Below are 16,475 nucleotides of genomic sequence, written 5' to 3' on the forward strand. Positions count from 1 at the left end.
CGTTCCATCGCTAAAACGTTGGGAATCGCGAATTCCACGGTGTCGCGAGTGATTAAGCGGTTCGAGGAACGGTTGACCACCGATCGGAAGCCCAGAAGTGAAGGAAAAAGTATTCCGTACAACACCAAAAATCACAACCACGTAGTTGGGGCCTTCAACCGAAATCCGAACGCCTCCGTTAGGGATGTGGCTAAGAAGCTGCATCTAAGCCGAAGTTTTGTCCAGAAGGCCAAAACTAAGGCTGGGCTTCGAACGTTCAAGGTACAAAAGGCCCCTAATCGCGACGAGAAGCAGAACAAGTCCGCCAAAACCCGTGCCAGGAAGTTGTACCTCAACATGCTGACGAAAGTGGAATGCTGCATCATGGACGACGAAACATATGTGAAGGCCGACTTCAAACAGATCCCCTGCAACCTGTTTTTCACGGCCAAGGATAAGTTCAGCGTTCCGGAGCATGTCCGCACTCTGAAGATGTCCAAATTTGCGAAGAAATTCCTGGTTTGGCAAGCCATCTGCACGTGCGGGAAGCGGAGTGCACCTTTCGTGACCCAGGACACGATGAACGGACAGGTGTACATAAAAGAGTGCCTCCAGAAGCGGCTGCTTCGTCTCCTGAAGGCCCACAACGTCCCATCAATCTTCTGGCCGGATTTGGCCTCATGCCACTACTCCAAGGACGTCCTGAAGTGGTATGCGGACAATAAGGTCAATTTCGTGCCGAAAATGTTCAACCCTCCAAACACTCCGGAGCTCCGCCCCATCGAGAAGTACTGGGTGATTATGAAGCAGCACCTTCTTAAACGACCTAAGGTAGTGAAGACAGTCGAGGAACTGAAGAAAGTATGGGTTTACATGCAAAAAGCGGTTGATTCACAGGTTGTGCAGAATCTTATGGCCGGGGTTAAGGCCAAGGTGCGGGCATTTGCGTATGGACTGTAAATAAAATACGAGTAAAATGGTAAAATGAAGTTTAATAGTTATTTCTCAATCCCTGAAAATTTGATGGCAATCGGATGAAAACTCGAATTTTGTGAATCAATTTTGTGTGTGGCAATTTCATCGTGGACACCCTTTACACAGTTCTGGCCATCTACGAAGTTGTTCAGATGATCAAAGCCTTTCTGATGGTGAAAAGGTAATTTTGGAATATCTCAAAAGGCGGCGCAAGTGTAGTGTACCTATGAGATATATCTTGATTTTTGACCAAATGCAGTTTTCGACAAAGTTGTACAGGTGATCAACGCTTTCTGGATGGTAGACAAACTAACTATCAATTTTCTCACTACGCGGCACTATGTATATTAACATCCAGTATGATCTATCTCAAAAATATTCAGGTGACTATGACTTATCTTAAGAGAAGAAAATAAGTTCTAAATTTTCTTACTAAGTCGAGCGAGTTTACACGTTAACTATTGCTATAGGCTATATCTTGCGGTTCTGGCCATCTAGGGAGTTACTGACTTGAAACAAGCTGTTCAGGAGGTCAAATCACCACGTAGTGAAAGAGTTCTGAACTAATCTGCCCACCATTTGGAAGACCTTGGTCAACTGAACAATTTTTCCCAAGACGGAAACTTCTTAGCTGCTCAAGATCTCAATACGTACACAGTTCGAAAAAGTAGTGTAAGTTTATGATACAATTAACAATTAATGAAATACTTCAGTCTGAATTGGTAATGTAAGGTAAAATTAATACATGTTTAGTATTAAAATTACAGCTTGGATTGTAAGTTTGATTAGAAATTTAATTCCAGGGCTGTTACAAGAAATCCGCGACTTCAGATACTAATCCACGACAAAAAAAAACTGCTTTCATTACCTAAAAATACCATTTGTATACTACTACTACATGGTGTTTCGAGCTTATTACTTATATAGCATATTAGATTTTTGCCTGGTCTCAACTTAGTGTTTTTTGAAGTATTTTCACATTAAAATTGAGAGCTTTCTAAACCTGTACCATCCTATGCCCAAGGAAGTAGAGAAATTTTCCAACCCGAAAGATTAATAGACCGGACGGGAATAGGACTCAGTCGCCTCCAGCATGGACTTGCTTTGTAGCTGCGCCTTTACCGACTGAGCTAAAGGAGTATCGTTTGTAACCTTTGAAATAAATTACAATGTATCATCTTTAGTTATTTATGTATAGTATAAATTCTGAGTAATTAGTGCACGTAATAAAATACCCTCTACCTTCCTAAAGTTGTCCTTGCTCGCTTTCTACTCTCTATATGCAATTTTCACACTGCCGTACTCTAACGGAACTATCAATTCTATACTTTCATCTCCTCATCTATCGTATAAAAATTACCACTTTAGTCTGTTATTTGAAATAAGCATCTTCAACTAAGTAAATCGTTAACTTCATGCAGAAGTAATACTAAACATATAGTCAAAGTAAGCCACACTTGTTGGTCACGTCGCGATTCTGTACTTACACGGATATTCCTTGGAGTCTGTCCAATGACGAAACATTTTCATATTTTCTTTTATTTCTGATATGAACCTAGCACTTTTTCATTGCCAAATCATAACTGAATCGTATATATGTGACTTTGTGTATCATGCACGACTTATTACTATGTATACCGTAAATTATAGGTTTTCAGTTGATTTGTTCTACTAGATCAACCAAGACTGCAATAATATCTGTAGTATCGAAAAATGTCCAATCATATTCAAAGTGTCTATGTGGATCATGCATGATTTATTTCTGAGTAATCCAGATGTTCAAGGTTCTTCAAATCGTGCTGGAGTTCATATAATTTGATCTACTATAGTAACCGAGATTGGGACAATGTCTTTAGTATCGAAATATTTCCAGACAGATACACAGTGTCTCCACATAGATATATTGCCATGTATACCAGATATTTTATGTTCTCGAAATCGTTCTGGAGTTCAGATGATTTATTCTATTAGATCAACCATGACTGGGATAAAGTCTGTAGTATCGAAATATATCCAAACAGATTCATAGTGTCTATATGGATAATGTTTAATTATTTCCACGTGTACCAGACGATCTAGGTTCTCCAAATCGTCCTGTAGATGATCTGTTTTACTAGATTAACAATAACTGGGATAATATTGGTAGTATCGAAATATCGATTTGGAAATCCTAGAACATTTGGCATACTCGGAAATAGGTTGGCATGATCCACATACAGTGACCCGCAACGAAAAAAATCCACCTGAGTTAGTATCAAAATGTTTACTCAAACCTAAACATACTTCTCAAAAAAAAGTACTTTTATGTGTCTAATAATAAATCAGGTATTTAAGAGAAGAAAAGAAGATGTTTTAATTCATTTATTCAAAATTTACTTTTTTTGTAACGTTCTGAAAAAAAATCAACAAAAAATGATAGGACAAGAAAAAAAAATCCATTTCGTAAATTCGACACAAGAAATCGATTCCATATCGGCGAATTATTCCCAATTGTAATTAAACATTGAAAAACCCATCGGAATTAGTTTTGAAATATGTCAACATCAACACTCCGTCATCAAAACAACAAAATTATGGTTGGCAAACACATTTCAATTTCCATCCGAAATTTGGTGGTAAAAGACTGCCAGAACAAGGTATCACAACGGAAAATTGCTTCAAAGTACAACATTAGCCGGGGAGCAGTTCAGGAGATTTGGGCGAAATATCAGGAGATCGGATTCGTGACTGACAGAACAGGTAGAGGAGGCGTGCGCAAAATGGATCATCGGACTGATACAATGATTATCCGGGAAATAAAGAAAAACCCTTCAATAACGATCAGGTCGAACCTTCAACTTTCGATATCCGATCGAACAATCAGCCGCAGGATCAGTGAACAAGGTTTGAAGAGCAAATTCGCAAGAAAGCTGCCGTACATCAATGCCAAGAATAAGAAAGCACGTCTTGAATTCGCCAAAAAGTATATCAATAAATCGGTGAACTTCTGGAAACGTGTCTTGTGGACCGACGAGTCAAAGTTCGAGCTCTTCAATCGAAAACGTCGATTGAGAGTGTGGAGAAAACCAGATGAAGCCCTACAGGATCGACATCTTCAGCCTACTGTAAAACACGGCGGTGGGAACATAATGGTATGGGGCTGTTTCGCATGGGCTGGAGTAGGAAACTTAGTACGGATCAATGGCATAATGAATGCTGATGCCTACATCGATATCATCAATGATAATCTCCAGGAATCCGTGGCAAAAACTCGAGTAGGAAAGGACTACATCTTCCAACAAGATAATGATCCGAAGCATATTGCCAAAAAAAATGAAGGCTTTCTTCAAATCCAAGCGGATCAAACCATTGGAGTGGCCTGCCCAAAGCCCAGATTTGAACCCTATTGAAAATCTATGGGCAATTCTGTATAATGAGGTTGATAAGACTGGTGTTACGAACAAGGACACGTACTTTTCAGCCTTGTCTCGAGCCTGGAGCAGTATTGACCATCTACATCTGCAGAATTTGGTGGAAAGCATGCCAAAACGTCTTCAGAAGGTGCTTGAAGCTCATGGTGGACATACTGGGTACTAAAGGTCGCAAAACGATAATGCGATGATTTTTTTTTTTTTGTTGGATTTACGAAGTGGATTTTTTTTTCTTGTCTTATCATTTTTTTTTTATTTTTTCTTTCAAAACGTTATAAGAAAGTGAATTTTTGAATAAATGAATTAAAACATATTCTATTCTTTTTCTTAATACCTGATTTCACATAAAAGTTTTTTTTTTATGATAATTATAGTTAGGTTTGAGTAAACATGTTGATAATGATTCTGGTGGATTTTTTTCGTTGCGGTTCACTGTAGACCCACTCAAAGTTCTTCATAAAGGGATTCCATTAAAAGGTTCGACAAATTTAAAGGATTGACCTGGAAATTTGTTTGGACATATTTCGATGCTACAGATAATGAATAAGTCTTTGGTGATCTAGTAGAAAAATAATCTGATCTCCAGAATGATTTCAGAACCTATAACATCTTGTATACGTAGCTATAGGTCGGAAACGATCCACATATACACTTTGAATCTGTTTGGACATATTTCGATACTACATACATTATTGCAGTCTTGGTTGTTATAGTAGAACAAATCAACTGAAATCCAGGACGGTTTAGGGAACCTAGAATATCTGGTATACATAACAATTACTCACATATATACGATTCGTTTATGATTTGATAACGAAAAACGTTATGTTCGTATTGAAAATAAAAAAAAAAACCATGAAAATGTCGCACATTGGACAGACCCCAGGGAATTTCCGTGTGAGTCCGGTGTGACTTATGGAATTGAGATCATTTATCGATTATTTGCAGGGTGTTTGGTTTGAACCGGTAAAAAATTGAGAGCTAAATGAACAACAAAATTGATGACAGCAAAATAATTCGGGATGGAAAGGTTACAATGAATTCCACAATTTGTGTGACAGCACATCAGTCCCTCACGATTTTCGCGACATCATTTAATGTTTTCGCGATTTTTGCGTTCAAATCCGCGAATATCGCGAAATCCGCGCCTGTTTTAACAGCCCTGGAATTCAAATGCTCTGCACCATTTAGTGGATTATTTAACTTTTTTTTTAAATTTGACAGATGGAAAGTTATCGATTAACCCTTCTATCCGAGCGTGGTTACTTCTGACAGACAAGAAGTTAAGTTTTGACAACCTTGGCTAAGCTCTTCTCAACAACCGGTCGTTCGACAGCACAGGGATTTTTGAACATAAAAAACTTTGATCTTTCAATATGTCACTTTTAACCACGAGCTAAATTTAACTCGGCAAATGGTTCACAGCCTAAGAGTTTCATAGAAGGAATTTCTAATGACACCTAGACATCGTAGACACTCACAAACCCTCCCTTCTCTAAGGTACCTACATGGTTTATGAACACCCCAAAGATGTTCCATACAGTCAAAAATTATCTAATTCATAAACAAAACAGTTTTTAAAGCATGTATTCATAATACATAAACATGTCCTAAATGTCCTGAATTTCTGATCCTCGTAACTTCGTCGCTTTCAAAAAAAAAAAAACTAATCAAATTTATTTAGGGTGGATCAATTATAACTGGCTTCACCCTCCCCCTCAAATTTTTTTTTAAGAATGTTTTTATAATACATTACATGTACTGAATTTCTGATAAAATGCCTCGTAATTTCGTTAATTCCAAATTAAAAAAAAAAAATTATGTAAGGTGAATCAATTATGATTTTCAGTATCAGTTATAACTGGGTTCAGGTCCCCCAGAAATCGATCAAAAACATGCTCTACGATGTGAAGCATCATACTGCAAAATATGAGCGTTGCAAGTTATTATTTACCCTATGCTTGGAATAAGGTCTCGGAGGCTGAAGCCATTTTCCATCCTATTTAGCATATTTTTTCACGAACCTCCCCATTGAATTTATTTACAATTTTGCATAAGAATACTTTAGACCAGTGGTTCTTAAACTTGTGTTAACTGTGACCCACTTTGAGAAATTCCATACGCTCGAGACCAGTGTTGAGAAAATATCAAAAGATCAAATCTCATAAATGAACATAATCTCATTTGAGTATCGTAAACAAAAATCAACAAGCAGACAACAGCGGATGATATTAAAAGCTATGATACGGTTGCTCTGATATCAAGCAAACAAAACTCACCAGCAACAATTCTCACCAAACTGTGGTGAGTTTGAGCTTCAAGATTTTTTATGTACACCCAAACACGAACCGAAACTTCCATCACTGCTGGCAGCAGTAACTTCGTATCTGCAATCTGTGAAGAGTAAAGAGGGATAGCAGGATATGCTTTCTCTTTTTAAGAATACGATGAGCAACGGAATGATTGTTGTGGTAAGTCAACTCATAGCAATAATTTTACATGTTCTGAATAGTCTCGCAATATCAAAGGAGCTTATAAAATCAAATCATGATTGATATTTTATTCCAATATCTCGCGTGATATTGGGAGCCCTTGGGAGCGAAACAAAATCATTTGAGTGAGAATTATGCCATCACTGCTCAAGACCTACGAATATTGAATACATATGTTAGAAGATCAAAATAACCTTCAAAATTGCGAATTGGGTTTAAAAAGAAAAAAAAAATACAAATCGAAACTGCATGATTACCTTAAATCCATAAACAAAATAGCATTGAAGCAAGTTCAAACGACAAAATTGCGCTCAAACGCCAAATTAGTTCAAAAAAAGTCTGAAAGTTGCAAAAACACTTGTCATAAGAAGTCATAAAAAAAGAGAGTAGTATAAAAACTAAAAAAATGGTCCCAATCACAAAAAACGCTAAAGTTTATTTGGAAAACGATAAAACGTTCTGAATACTCTCAATAAAATTAAAAAAAAAACCAAAATAAACGCAACAACAAAACACCAAACAATTGCCTCGCAATTAGCTTAGAATTTCCGAAAGAGCTTGCACTAGTAAAAATGACCTTCAATAGATTTGAAAAATGCTTAAATGACCTTAAATCCCCTAAACCAGTCCTGCCCAACCTTTCTAAACTTGCTTTTTCAAATGGTTGTATGGTTCGATGAACATGTTTCGAGCAATATTTTGTTTATTTCACATTCTATTTGGACTAAAATTCATAATGATGAATAAAATTAGACAATAATGATATCATTGCTGAGATCCAGCAGACCACGTCCGACCCGCGGCGCTGCTCTAAATCAACCAGACAACTATTAATACATAAATTAAAAAAAAAAAATCTCATCATAATCTTGAAACGTCACAATGGTCGTCTTTGGACGTCAAAAATAGCCCAAGAAAATAAAATTCGAATTTTTCAAAATGACATCAAAATGCCACAATGCCACATTGCGATCTCAAAAATGATCTGAAAGTTAATGTTATTAATGTAAATTTAGTCACACGAAAATGATTTTTATTTTTTTTTTTTAACGCCCACATAGGGAAAATGTCTCTAATGTTGGCCTATGGATCTAAGATTGGGATCATAGCTAAAAATCTGCTATTTATCAATTTTATCTAGATGAACGCGCCTTGGGACGGTGCTAATGGTTATTTTTCGTCGCTTTTGAAAATTTAGTCGATTGCTGAATTTATGTATGGGCTAAAATAAGGGCATTTAGGGCGACATTACATCCATTTTCCCTATGTAAGGGTAAAAATCCGTTGAGACGTTTAAATTAGTGTAGGAAAATTTTAACGCTTCTGACCAAGTTGTTTGAATACCACGACCCATACACACTTAGAAATTATTGCCGACTTCGGTAATTTTACCGAAGTCTGAACAGCTGAACTTTTCGGTAAAATTTATGCAATTCAATTCAATTGCTTTTCAGCTACTTTGAAACTAAATCTCCACTAAAATTGCAAGATTTGATCATTTAAACAAGGTTGAACATGTTTTGATATTATTTTCAAATTCAATAGCCTTTAAAATGAAGGTCAAAGTTTTACCGAAATTTCAGCTGTTCTAATTTCGGTAAAATTTACCGAATACGGAAACAAAATCTTAGTGTTTAGTTCGAGAAATGCTGCTTTAAACTGTAAATAAACTATCACGTCATTCCTGCCAATCGATTCTAAAAACACGACAAGTCACAAAAAGCATTGATATTGTTAGTTTTCATAGATATTCATTTTATAAAAAAAAAAAATCAAAAGCATTAATATAAAGAAACCCATAGGAATCACTTTCTACCCCAGCACCTTCTTTCCGTATAGAATGAACAAACAAAATTGCAACTTTCTGTCTTTCCCCAGCATTTCGGTGCATATTATCACTTCAAAGTCCACAAACACCTGGAAGCGCATCACCCGACGATTCTTCGTGTCCCGTCAATCTAACAAACAGACAGCGTCAAAATTGCGTCCCTACCTTGTTGTTTTTGTTGTTGTTGTTGTTTAGTTGCCCAGTTGCACTGCCTCTCGAGCTCGAACCATTCCGAACCAGGTCGTTAGGAAATGCAAAACTTTCATCATGCGCGCGGAAAATCAATGACATTTGAATTGCAACTTATCCATTATTAGCAGCATGCTCTCTCCTCTAAAGGTTGCGGGGTGAATTGAAAATAAACTACAAACAGGACAATCCGTGCGACACTCGAAAACCACTCTATTTCACTACACAAGAGCAAGGGAATATGGAAAGCCAAACCGAAGAAAGGAGGAAAATCAATCTAATAAAGAGCGAAACCGGAATGATCCGTTAAGAAGAAGAAGGATACATGACAGGAGTAAAACCAGGAAACGGAAGCTTACTTTCACTTTACGCGCAGCTCCCCGCCACCGGTCGCTGGTCAGCGTCTTGCGGAGGATGTTCTTTCTATGCATGCGAAACGAGATCTGACGCTGGAGACGGACACCACTTTCGAGCTGGTAGAAAAGCTCCTGGCGCTTGATTTCCTTGTCCGTCATCTTGGTTCCGGGGCAAACAAGCAATTAGCGCAACGGCAGCGGCAACAGCAGTTTTTAGCATACGAAGGGGGATGGTGATTGCATGTGGGGTTATGGGGGCCAATTTTTCGGGATGCGGTGTTTTTTTTTCATAGGATGAGTGGGGTTTGCAGTTTGGCAGCCACGTGAGGATTTGATTAGTTTTGAAGAGACAAAGCGCAATTTTTCGATATAAAAAGAAAGTATTAGTTAGAAACGTTAGCAGCTGGTTGTTAGGAACGCATTCACTCTAGTTGGGTGATTAGTTACAATCCTAAGGTTAGAACAAAATATCTAAGGGAACTACTGCGGTGGGATCCTAATCCGATTACCGGAGGGTTAGTGTTGTCTTGGTTAGCTGAATCAAATTAAACGAATAGCATTTTTCTTTCCAGCAATACTCACTCTTGGTCTCATAAGTAGCGATGAGGTGATTGATATACAATAGTAACACAGCAGCAGTACAACCGGATTGAGGTAGTAATCGGAGCCTAGATCGCTGTCGAAGTACACGAAACGAATGTCGGTCAAATTGTCGCAGCTGGAGGATATGATTGGCGTTAGTGCGAAAATACGAGCAATCGTTTCATTCGCCGGTAGCAGTTCCTGTGGCCACGGATTCTGGTACGCCAGGAAACCGGTTACGTGCAGAATTAAAAACACTAGGGTTATCCTTAAAACTATGCCAAATGCTCTGTGGAAATGAGATGGTATATCATTATGTTTGCCTAGTCGATCAAATTGCCATGGTAATACCTATCCAATTCCTTATAACAAGCCCACCAGGTGGCGGATCCTAAAAATATTACAAAATAGACCCCACTGGGAACGGAAGGCTGAAGGACGGCCGCCAGACAAAGCATTCCCACGCTAAGCAGTACGCCCAGCTTGGTGAGAAATGCAAGCTTCTCTCTGGTGACTGGATTGGGGTCACATCGCAGTGACAGCACTTCCGGCGCTTCCAGAGAGCTCGGAGAGGTAGGAGCCTGCTCAGTTCCGATGTTTCCATCGGCCAACTTGTTCAATATCACATACACTATCACCGCCGTGAGACTCATGATGATCTCCGGCGATATCCAGTAGATGACAACCGCTGCATCAAGACCTTGGAACTTCACCAGCCCAACGTGGCGCAGCAGAACCTCCAGAAATTGACACGATTCGATCAGCTGATCACCGAGTGTAATCAACACTATCTGGAAGGTTATTTGTCCCACTAACAGCAATATGCTGAGGGTTATGTAAGTCTTAAAATAGATTCCTGTAGAACCTAGAAATGTTATGGAACGTTTTAACGATCTGCACAAAATCAAGCAAGTCTTCTGGACACCTACCTTTTATACTCCTTGGCGTAGCTACTGGCACAAATGGTAAACCGAATAGGAAGAGCAGATACGGCAGCGATAATCCAACCGGTCTCATCAGGCAACCTAGGATAAGAATACAATGAACAGTATTTTAAAAATCTATTATGGATGTAAATCATACAGAAATATTAAGTCAAGCCATTAACATGCAAGTTGCTCTCACGGAAGCTCCGTTTATACAATTTGCATAGCAAACGCATAATCCAACAACGCTGGCTGCTGGTATGTCCACGAGCACGATAAATCCATTTTCATTAATTCTCATTTTTACTATTGCATAAAGTGCAACAACGCACGTGCCATACCGAGGTGAGGCAATTGAGATTTCCTCACTAAGGCGCCACCTCCGCACAGCCATCACGTAACGGACAACCGACACGGACGGAAAAGGTACTGATTGATTATCGATAACACCACCTTGCCGCCTGCGCTTGGTCTCACTGTGAGTGACGCGGTTGCAGAATTCGGTGGAAGCCACGAATCATTTCATTCATAAAAATATCGGAAGGAAACCCAAAGTAAACCCAAAGCAGCTAAAAGGTGAGGAGGTCAATATAACGAAGCGGAAGTTGATGAGACGTGAATGGCTTTTCTGTCCGGCGTTTTGCTTCTTTTTTTTCAGCGAACGAGGTGCTAGTTCCGATGTCGATACGACGCGAAAGATATGGTTTAGCGGATTTAACAAAAGAGGTGCCATCGGAAACAAGACACCAGAACAGGTGAACTTCTGGCAAATGTTGAACATGTTCTTTGGATGTTTGAAAAAATAGACTCGTGGTGACTCGAGTGCAATGACTGAGCCCAATAGTAACAATATTGTTTCTTTAAATAAAAGACATCTCAATGTTGTGCTTTCCTTATCTTGGAAATTTTCGACGAGATTTGCCGAATGGACGATATTTTTTTTATAAATTACATTTTCTTGGTAAGATTAAGCGGAACACTCTGAGATGTCAGTCAAATTTGTTTGTTTGCAACTTGCTTGGCTGTGCAAATTTCGGCAAAAAATTTCCGGGCACTTCTATTTAGCTCAACTAGCCGGCGTTGATCGTTCGCTGATCGTTTCTCCACATTCGCTGCAGCTCTGCCAATATTTTGTATTACAGTCTTGTTGACGGTATTCCACGTGTCCTCGTCTCTTCACATTTCTTGTACTATATTCTCCATGTTAAGGATATCCATCTCCCTTTATTCAAGCAGATTTTAGGGGGAAATCAAGGAAAATTTACTTAGTCTTTGAGTGACGTGCGTTCATATGCGTAGCTAGAGGGGGACAGAAGGCGACCGCTCAGCAAGAAAATATCAGGCATAACTTTTGATAACGGCACAAAAGCATTTGTAAACAAACTTTGTAAGGCCCTTTACACGCGAATCAAAGTACGCCCACGCAATCCAATACCATCTTCGGAAAAGTGATAGTTGTGGCTATCCGATGATGTCGTTGGTTTGCGTGAGCGTACTTTGGTTCGCGTGCAAAGGGCCTAAGAAAGTTTGTTCACAAATGCTTTTGTGCCGTTATCAAATGGTATACCTGATATGTTTGTTTTGTTAGTTCCATATTCTTGACAAACGTTCAAGTTCCAAATCTATTTTTTTTCAAGGTCTCAGACATCGAAATTGGATTTAAAGGGTGTTACGATCAAAATTTGGTCGACTTAAACTTGACGCATTTCTTTTAATCGAGCATTTAATAAACCTGAACATCCCTCATTTTGAAGGTGTGTGCGTGCAAATGATGCCTATATTTAAATATTGAAATTTGCTCTTCAGTTATCAAAATGGAGTCCAAGCAAGAGAAGCAACCCATCAAAGTTTTGCACGCGCATCGCAAAAATCCGAACTATTCGGACGCCGAATAGGCGAAATCGTTAAAAGTGGCCAAATCAACAACGTCGTAACAGTGTTCGGGGAACGTTTGTCAACAGCCAGGATGCCTGGATCGGGGGAATTGAAAACCTGGAGTGGTTTCAAGCGGAACCACAACCTCTCCGTTCGAGATGTCGCAAACAAGGTGGGAGTGTCGTCTACAACCGTGCAACGAGCTAAAAAACGAGCCGAGCTGGCGAGTTATAAGAACTTGATGACATCACGACGATAAACAACACCAGACGACCAAAACACGATCCTCGAAGCTTAACACGACAATGCTGACGAAGTTCGAGTGCGTGGTAATGGACGACGAAACCTACGTCAAGGCATATTTCAAACAGCTTCATGGCAGGAGTTTTATACGGAAACCGGAAGGAGAAAGGTGACAGACATTTTCAAGCATATGGAACTGGAATAAGAAATATCTGGTTTAGCAGACTATCTGTGGCTTGAAAAGCAACATTTTCATTGCAACCGGGACCGTCAACCAGGAAATTAGCATGAACGAGTGTCTGGAAAAACAACTGCTGCCTTTCCTGAAGCAACACGATTGTTTCATGCTGTTTTGGTCGGAGTTGGCATCCTGCCATTACCGAAAAAGGCCATGCTGCCAACAACGTGCAGGTGGTGCCCAAGTACACGAACCCTTCCAACACGTCAGAGCTCCACCCGATCGAAAAATATTGGGCCATCGTCAAGCGGAACCTGAAGAAGACCAAAAAAAAAACTTTTGAAAGCAATTAGCAGTTTAAGGCAAACTACCCACAGAATCTGATGGCAGGAGTTAAACGAAATCCGGCTCATCAATTCAAATTTAGTGAACCGGAAGCCAAGCTGAATATTACTTCTGTATTTTATACAAATTGAACTTAAAAAAGAAAAAAAAAAATAATTTGATTTTTTTTAATAAAGCATTTAATCAATTTACACGCATACTTGTTTGAACAAATTTTGATCGTAACACCCTTTAGTTGCATAAACAAGCATTTATTCGATGGCCATTAGATCTAACGATATTGGGTTGTTTAGTTATGAGTCCCAAATGATGGATGGTGAAGACTGATATTATTATGTTTTCCTTTAATTAAAAAAATAAGTTCCAGGAAAAGTATTTCGGAATTGCAGACCTAAAAAAATATTATTGCAGTCAAGATCTTCAAGATTCGGTGACTTTTTAAAATTTCAAGATTCTTAGACCAGGATGTTATACAAACTTGGAGAAAATTCCTCGTCAATTATAGATACTTACAGAAATATTCAGACTTTGAAAACATCCAAGAAACTGCATTAAAACATAATGGAAGATTCGAACCTTTAGATAAGTTTTAATGAATTTAGATTTTTTTTTTTAAAGCTTGCTCCTCGAACAATTTTCTTGAGAATTAATATTTCAACCAATAGCAGATTCAATTTTTCAAGTCCCAAAATTTAATTTGAATTCCAAGTCATTAAATCGTGAAAATTGTTTTATTTCCTAAGCTAAAATTTAGTCTAAATCCTAAGCTAAATTTATTTCTTAACTTTGGCTCATCAAAAACAAATCTTGGTCTTCTAATTCTGGGATCTAAGAATTTCCGTAGACTCTGATCTCAAAAAATGTACCAAGTTCCAAAATATTGAAATTTGATATTAGTCCTCGACGCTGCAAATATATCTAAGTTTAACATACTTTTTTTTTAATCAAAATCCAAGATCGTTATATATGATTTCCCAAAATTTTTAAAATAGTTCAAACTCTGAGGTTTTGCAATTTCTTCTCATTTCAATCTCAGTTTGTTTGTTTGTGTTGTTTGTTTGTCTCACAATTATATAAATTTTGTTTGTTTTTTTTTTAAGTCGCAGAATCTCAACACTGTAATTTCGCACCGGTGTTACCCGATGAATTTTACAATCTTCATATATTAGGGTGGTCTGACGTTGATAGTAAAGTCCCTCGGAATCTTCAATATTTTCTTGAGTATGAAATTGAAGAACAGTGGAATTTTGGTTTTATCACGGTTCGTTTTTTCACACTACACAAAGAGGTTCGCATCTCTCAGGCTTTTCAGAATGGAATCAATTATTTGAAAACTTTCATTTTGAACCACATTTATAAATAATGAAGAAATGCATTGTATAACATTATTAGCGCATGTTTACAATGGTTACTAAGCACAGTAAAGCGTTTTCAAAATTAAGGGTTAGAATCGTTTGAGAGATATACCATAGAAGTAACTCTAAGACCAGAAGGTCCCGAAGAAACGTGCTCAACTGTTTGGCTCAGCTCTGGTACTATCTTCAGTCTCAAGCTAATGGATGCGCCCCTCGAAACATAGGAAAATCCACGAACCTCATTCAGGGCTGGTAGTGTTGATGCGAGACTTTAGTGACTAAAAGTACGGAAATAGTGACCAAATAGTGACTTGTAAATACTAAATTAGTAACCATAATATGGTAGCTTAGAAATTCAAATACGGTTTTATATTGAAATAAACTTTTTATGTCATGGAACTTAAAATCAAATTTCATAAATTCATCTAATTTAATCGAATCTCACAACGGAATCTCCTGTGAAGAGCATTTGAAATGATTTGAATAATTTACTTTTATTTACGCTATACATGATGACTAGCAAATATTAATTCCCATTTTTTTATGAGCTTGAATTTGATTCTGCGTTTGAACTGTTTAAATTTTGATATATCTAGTTAGATAACTATGATAATTCGATAAGAACGTTTCTCAGAATTTCTTCAGAATGATCTCAAATTTTTTTTAGAATAATTCCCCTTCTTTAAACTTAGAGGCAAAGAAGCTTTTACAAACATAATATTGCATTCTTGAAATTCTTTGCAGAACAATCAACAACATTCTTGGAAATAGATTATTTTCGTAGTTGGAAATGCTTAACATCAAATATCAGAATTAAAGTGGACATTTTTATACGATAGATGATGAGATGAATGTAAAGTAAAGAGTTGATAACTCCGTTATAATAAGGCAGTGTGAAATTTGTGTATAGAAAGTAGAAAGCGAACAATTTTGAGGAAGGTACGAATCGGGTAGAGTATCTCCTTTACCAAGCTCATCTGTTAATGAGGGATGGTGAGGGGTGTTTCCCCCTGCCACCACTGGCAAAAGGGATGATCGCCGATTTGCTCACGTACCTCCGATGTGCGGAAACAGTTCTATCGATTGTTTCACACTCAAGTCGCCACCTGACGTAAACAACTACCAGATTCGTACCTTCCTCAAAATTGTCCTTGCTCGCTTTCTACTTTGTATATACTATTTTCACACTGCCGTACTATAACGGAGCTATAAACTCTATAATTTAATCTCCTCATTTATCTGCACTTTAAGTCTGATATTTGTAAATCGTTAAATTCACGCATGAAGTAATAACACATGATTAGTTTAAATAAATTATTTTCGATTTTTTATTGATTCTTCTAGGAACTCCGTGAAGGCTCCTTCCATTAATCATTTTAAATTTATTTGCATTCTCCTTAGAATTCCCATAGTATTTCCTCCGAATTCTTAAGACAAAAATCCATCCCAGAATAACTTTGAAACTCTTCCCAGAATTCCTTTGAGATTGAATCCTCACAATTCGATTCCATTGGAATTCTTCTCGGCATTTATTTCGAACTCTTTAGAATTATCTGGGAAGTGTCTTCAGAACTATCCGCAAAGTGCATCTTTGGAGTTCACGGGATTTTTATGGAATTTTCCTCAAACTCCCTTAAGCAAAATTTCAGAACTAATTTTGAATTCTTATTAGAACTGGACCTAGAATCCTCATCTAATCATCATAGAATTCTTCTCAGAATTCTCGTTAAAATGCACTTTCA

General features: G+C 37.8%; 1 protein-coding gene across 16 annotated transcripts in view; it reads right to left on the minus strand.

Moving 5' to 3' along the window:
• The window catches only part of Piezo (piezo), a 135,118-nt gene that overhangs the window by 67,289 nt on the left and 51,354 nt on the right, over nucleotides 1-16,475 (minus strand). For 13 of the 16 annotated variants that reach the window (XM_065235856.1, XM_065235848.1, XM_065235837.1 and 10 more), the window contains 4 exons: nucleotides 10,741-10,836; nucleotides 10,163-10,676; nucleotides 9,812-10,100; nucleotides 9,233-9,388 (listed from right to left, as the gene is read on the minus strand). In XM_065235856.1, coding sequence (XP_065091928.1) covers nucleotides 9,233-9,388; nucleotides 9,812-10,100; nucleotides 10,163-10,676; nucleotides 10,741-10,836 — 1,055 coding nt within the window. The remainder of the gene's footprint in view (nucleotides 1-9,232; nucleotides 9,389-9,811; nucleotides 10,101-10,162; nucleotides 10,677-10,740; nucleotides 10,837-16,475) is intronic. The other 3 variants (XM_065235907.1, XM_065235895.1, XM_065235887.1) reach the window with 1 other exon arrangement.

Source organism: Ochlerotatus camptorhynchus, unplaced genomic scaffold (assembly GCF_037179485.1).
Source record: "Ochlerotatus camptorhynchus isolate MF236.1 unplaced genomic scaffold, CSIRO-AGI_Acam_v1.1 ptg000040l, whole genome shotgun sequence".
Lineage (NCBI taxonomy): Eukaryota > Metazoa > Arthropoda > Insecta > Diptera > Culicidae > Ochlerotatus > Ochlerotatus camptorhynchus.